Source organism: Nicotiana tomentosiformis, chromosome 1 (genome assembly GCF_000390325.3).
Source record: "Nicotiana tomentosiformis chromosome 1, ASM39032v3, whole genome shotgun sequence".
NCBI lineage: Eukaryota > Viridiplantae > Streptophyta > Magnoliopsida > Solanales > Solanaceae > Nicotiana > Nicotiana tomentosiformis.
The window spans coordinates 84,527,893-84,534,173 of NC_090812.1; the positions used below are offsets into that span (position 1 = coordinate 84,527,893).

Genomic DNA, 6,281 nt, shown 5'->3' on the forward strand with positions numbered 1-6,281 from the left:
CCTTCCTTCACCAAATAGTCCTAATAGAATAAAAATTTAGGGCAAAACACAAACAAATTTTGTAGGTTATTACAAATGAATACTTATATAGAATTAATTTAAAGGGACTTTGTCTTCAAATGTGTAGCAGAAGAAAAAAAATAACTGCACTAAATGTTTCGTCTTCCCGAAATGGCCACTGTAGACAAAATCATACTTGTGAAATTTGACCTAATGAAATGAATACTTTCTTTTGGTGTAAACGTCAAGAAAGTAATACTATTAGAAAGAAAACAACAGAACAGAAATGGCTTCTGTGAGAATATTGTACACTTAGCTTCTCTCTATTTTACCACAGGCCTTAACATGAATGTGTTTATGAGCACGTCGATACCCTCAAAATTGCAGTGGGAAAATGATTAGTATATAAACAGTTGAAATACATTTAGACTAACTAGCAATGACTGATTGAGCCGAAAATAAATGCAAAGGAAAATCTGAGTACTATATACAACTTAATTTTCCTCAAAACAAAATTAAAAAGAAGGAAAAAACCCTATAAACATGAAACGCCAACAAAAGGTACCATCAATCAATACTCCAAGAACGTATGCAGTATAAAGTTGGTTTTCTCCAACTCATCCTGCAGTGTGTATTTAAATGCATATAATTTGAAAGATGCAGTTGATTCTCTTGCCTTAAAAACTGTACTCTTCAACTAGCAAAACTGGAGAACTATACTCCTAATCTGCACTTGGCCTTATATACAAATTTCTGCTCAATACCATTATCTTGGTATCGACCAATGGAAGCTAGTACTCAAAATGAGAACCTGCCCCATTTGCAACTCGTCTTTTATCCGAGAAAATCCCTCCCATTTCTGACTGTTCTGTTTTATAAGGTCTGCTTGAATCTGCATCTATGTCTTTAGGAAACCATCTTCCTTAAATTTCAAGTTCATTTTCCATATATTCTGTATCAGACCATTCTTGCTCTTCTTCACTAACCTGACCATCAGTCACTTCAACCATATCTCTCCTAGCAATATTAGTAGAAGAACCGGTATCTGTTTCAGAGATGATAGAAGAAGTTCCAAATAAACTAACATCTTCTCTATCATTGGCATCAGAATCTGCACAAATGCACGCTGATGGATTTTCATGAAACTCTCCCCTGCCTGGTTTTACCTCCATTGGCTCTCCCATGAAACCTATTTGAGACGTTCGAACTTGTGAGGCAAACTCTTCCCATGTCATGTTATTTCGATTAAGGAACAACTTATAAAGCTTCTTAGCATTTGGGCGGATAGTTGGTTTGTGACCAAAATATCTCCTGCGACACGAAAAGGATGTTTCAGAAGTTTTGCCCTTTCCCTGATTAACAGACTAGCAAATAATGTAACATGGTGTTTTGGTAAAGAATATGGCACGGCATATCATTTAAATTATTTATGAAGTCAGCTAACTGATTCAGGTCAAAAACACCAAGTAGCTTACCTTCTTCCAGCAAGCATTCTTGCCATATTACCGTTGTTATTGGACACGAATACATCACTCTCATCACAAACCATGAAATCTAATGCAGCCATCCTAGAAGAGAAGGAAGAGAAAGGTGCCAACTCCTCCTTGCTGGCAATTGTTTCTTTGGAATAAAAATTTGGAAATAGAGCCTTAAGAGGAGCCAATGTCTCCTCTCCTCCATAAATTTCTCCAGATGCCACATAAATATGAACATCATTACCGAAACCAAGTGCTCTAAGCATAAGACCAATTTCCTCAGGAGTGAGAGGGCATTTTCCATGCCTTCGTTCCTTATCTGGGTTTCTTGCCTGCATTTTATGCCAAAGAAGCAATACTATATTAACTATAAGTAGGGGCAATGTATGGACTAATTGTTACTAAAATAGGTAGTGACTCACATGTAATGTCTTCCACCTCTTTCGTATTTTACCTAGTTCTTTCCTTTCCTTGTCTCCTCCACCGTAATAGCATCCAGAGAATGCAAGCATATCTGGTTCAAACCTAGCGCATGGTAAACAAGTATCAGCAAGCATATTCCAATTCAGAATATTGACTTAGGAGTCCATAATCTACACTGACAAGATCAACATTCCCATCCTAAAGGGATGTCATTGAATCTGAAATAGCACCAAAACACACATAGGTAATCCAGTTTAACAAATCTGCAATATATGCAACACCAATATGGCTGAGCTTTCGCCTTTTCTATTACATCACCAGATCTAGGCAACAAAAATGACTTTTGAGTTCACGTGATTTGCTGTTGTTTTTTTAAGAATGATATAAAAGTATATTTTTTAAAAGAATTCATGAACAAAGAAAAGAACATTTGCGTAAAACATCTGTGGACATAAATGTCAATCAAATTACCTCAGATGCAAGGCAACAAAGTGATTGCTCTTCATTCTTATCCTTTCAACCAATTTTCTACCCATTTCAATTATGGGATCAGTAAACTTCAATGCATGAAAATTGACTCTACATCTCAGCTTCTGCATATCTATATCCAACCGATTGGAAAGCCTGTAATCAAATTTTGTTAGCTGAACAGCCTGCATCAGAACAAAGCAAAGAGTCAACAAAATGAGAATCTATGTCCAAAAACAAACTAGTTAATCTAGACATGTTTAAAGGTCCAGTTGGAGAAACCAAAAGAAAACAATGCGCAATAAATTATACAGCTACTCTGTAAAATAAGACATTGAATCTATCAGTGCCGATGGTGCACATTTCAGCTTTAAAGACTTAAAAGTTCATGGATGATTCACACAAAAAGTTTGCAGGTTGCCTACTCAACTACACAGACATCGTCAAGAAGATATGCTTGACTTGCATTTTTTCCTGGAAATAAGGTGGAGCTTGCGTTGTATGGATAGTAAATCTGCGTCTAGCTTTCAGTAGCTTGAAGTTTCAAATGTTGAACTACTATGACTTGGTTGTGCATTAGAGCAATATGGATGGGGAAAATACTACATTTCAGCACGAGTTGCCACATACATTTATAATGCAGCAAGAGTAACAGAATACTAAGAACTAAGGGAATCATGTGATGTACACAACTTTCATGTCATGGGATGATATCATGTTCTGATGCACTGGATAAGGCAAACATGCCCCTTTAATCTATAAAGGACTTACATGCTTTTTCTTTAAAATAGGCAGAATGCGTGTTTGATAACACTTGGCATTGCACTTCCTTGGAACACGTGTTGTATATGGAGTTATGACTTTATCTCTAATTCTTGGAATATCCCTAATAATTTTGACATCTTTTGAGAGGTGTGATATAAACCGGTCGACATCAAAAATCTCAGAGAAGTTGCTGCACGAAGAAAGAAATGTTTAAGCCTCATGAATTGTAGTACACTATAACAAACAAAAAGATAGCTCACAAAACGCCTTTGTGCAAATATTATTCCAAATAAAACCTTGAATCTTTCCAGTAGGATTTCTGGTCAAGTTTTGGAACTACAAGGACGGCATTCAAGATATGAGCTGCAACAACTGCATCTACAATCTGCATCCAGCACGAATATGATTTGAAACTCAAATTTGATTTAGCATTCTCTAAAATGTAACAGAAAATAATTAGAGTTCCCAGGGCCAAAAATCTGCTCGTTTTATCTATGTTTTAATATAAACTTTTACAGTGTCCAGAAATGGACTTGCTGATTCATGATAGCAGGTAAGCAAGACAAGTCAGTGTCAACAGAAACTAGATCCACTGCCACAAATATAAAGACCACGAGTAAGTAAATTAATCGGATCCTTAATTTCTTTAACTGCTCTATATCGATAACCATCAAAATGATGCTGTTAATTAGTTTCTGTCAGGTCAAAAGGAAGGAGATTCAAACAAGGTAAACTGATGGTAAAGGCTAAAAGTTGGGACAAGGGACCCTTTTGCAAAATTATGGGATCAGGGAGCGAACCAGCGAAAATCTCTTGACTTTTCATTCATGGTATTATTGAAAAGCTACCACTCGCAATCCCTATGCTGTTGAATGTTACAGCCTTACAGGTAACATTAATAACAAGTGCTTACGCACCAGATCATCATTCCAACTTCCAAGTGAAAATATTCTCATTCTTTCTTAATTTTGATAGAAGCTAAAATACTAATCAAATTGCTTTTTTCACTGTACCCATGCCAAAAATTAGCAATTAACCAGTTCAAACGAGGTCTTATAGTACATTCATAAGGGAGGATGTCATTCAGGTATCCTCAAGGACATGCTTTAATTAGAGGTTTAAAATTTTGAACACTTGAACTTATATCTTACCTAGGTCTGAATGCTTTTTTTCTTTCAAAAGTTACCAAAAATGCAAGTATATACTATATCTCAAATGCAGTGGGGTGTGACTTGGGAATTAAATCCATCAAGGAAAAACATTAAAACAACATAAAACCTATGGTCAAGTATCTCTCTCTGTGGTGCCTCTCCATATTGTTGACCTTCAATTAGGAAAACATTGGCAAGGAATTTTGAAAAAAGAAATTACCCCAGTTCTCTGTTGATTCAAGCCTCCACTAGTTGCAATCATCAAGTACCTATTGGGATGAGTATTAACCTCTGCACCTGCAAATGTTATAACAAGGCCACACATCAGACGAATATACAGAGTACAGAACACGTTACGAAGACTAAAAGCAGTGAACTTTTCATTAACTTTAAGACTATGTCAAGATTCAAAGGCGAGGACAAAACAATAAAGGTGAATCTTTCCTCAACAAATTCACGTATAATTACAAAAAGGCTAAAACAAATTAAAATGGACCCACTTGGAAATTTGTCGCTGGAATTACTGCAGCCGTGGTATAACTTAGATTGCTTTGAAGTCCATATGTCTCCGCTTAAACTTCCACCACCCATCTACATGTTCAAAATCAGGAAGAAAATATTCAAACAAAGAAATTAACCATATTTTACGTATATATGGAAAGAGTCAAAAGTGCAATATCTGTAACGCTTGCTCACCGGAACGCAAAAGACGTGTTCTTTTTGCAGGTTCATCTGCAGCTCCGTTCCGTTATTGAACTAAACGCAGTAAACAAAACAGAAAAAAAAACAGACCCAGAACAAAGATTAACAGAAAGAAGAAAAACAATAATGTAATGGTTGATGAAATGAATGAGAATATTATATATATGTAGATACATACCCAGATAGGATTGATAAGGTGATGGTGTTGAGAAGTGATGGGAGGAGAAAAAAGCACAAAGAAGAAAAGAAGACCGCCGGATAAAGCGGAGAGGAGAGGAATGAGGTGGTGAATACGGCGGCGTCTTTTGAATATCAGAGTGTGGAGAATGATTTGGAGTACAAGAAACAATCTTTCATGGCTTCGTTGTTTTCTCCTCTTCATATTTGTATAATAATACTATAATGAACAAAGTAGCTTTTTTAACAGTGTATATAGGCTATAGGTGAGAGTTGAGTAGAAGGAAGAAAATAGGAAGTGGTTGCTAACAAACATTTCATTTCCAAAGAGAGTGAACTTCGTTTCCGGCAGCTATTACGTCTTTATTTTTGGGGGTTGGCCGTATGACAAAGACACACAACATATATAGCATTAAAATGTTTATTTCATTCACCGTATTCACTTTCCCCCAGGTACGGCTGTTTACCTAAAGTTTCTGTGTTTTTGCTTTGTTTCCATCCACTATTCTATTTTTATATATATACTCCCTCTTTGAAAGTGCGACAGTGACGCACCTAATTTCTAATTAGGTGAATTCACATATTCATTGTTTATCTTTGTGAGATAAAATGTATAGTATATACTTAGTAATGTTGGATAAAAAGTGGAGTAGTCTTCGATTTTAATTACAAAGCTGAGGCTAGAGCTATACCTTCTCAAAAGTATATCTTCTGGAGATGTGCTAAGGTTAAATTATCTAATATTTGATCTCAAGTCAATTTAATTTCTTTATTTAAAAAATAATATATGGAGAAACTATACAATAAATGTACTTAAAATGTATAAAGTAGAAGACAAATGACTTATCCCATCAAATAGTAATATTGCAATATAAGATGAAATATTAAAAGGCATAAATTTTCATAATATAAATATATTTTCCAATGTTTTAAAATTTGTTTTACTCTCTCAAAAGTGATAATGACATCTAAAACAGAACGAGTATAAATTGGGATTCTAATGCTACCGTGTTTAGTTGTAATTAACCCGTTGAACTTTTCAAAATGTTCATTAGTAAATTACTAAAATAAACCCAACCGTAGATATCTTCTCTTTGCCTCGACTAAGTCGAACGTAAAT

General features: G+C 35.3%; 1 protein-coding gene across 1 annotated transcript; it reads right to left on the reverse strand.

The window, feature by feature from the left end:
- Nucleotides 1–381: 381 nt before the first annotated feature.
- LOC104088118 (O-fucosyltransferase 6-like) lies at nucleotides 382–5,573 on the reverse strand. The gene is made up of 10 exons (XM_009592742.4): nucleotides 5,163–5,573; nucleotides 4,979–5,038; nucleotides 4,783–4,873; nucleotides 4,503–4,579; nucleotides 3,428–3,516; nucleotides 3,138–3,321; nucleotides 2,370–2,551; nucleotides 1,898–2,000; nucleotides 1,476–1,807; nucleotides 382–1,311 (listed from the first exon to the last, which is right to left on the reverse strand). The coding sequence occupies exons 1-10, from the start codon at nucleotides 5,364–5,366 to the stop codon at nucleotides 924–926; spliced, it is 1,710 nt and encodes a 569-aa protein (XP_009591037.1). The 5' UTR covers nucleotides 5,367–5,573; the 3' UTR covers nucleotides 382–923.
- Nucleotides 5,574–6,281: the final 708 nt, after the last annotated feature.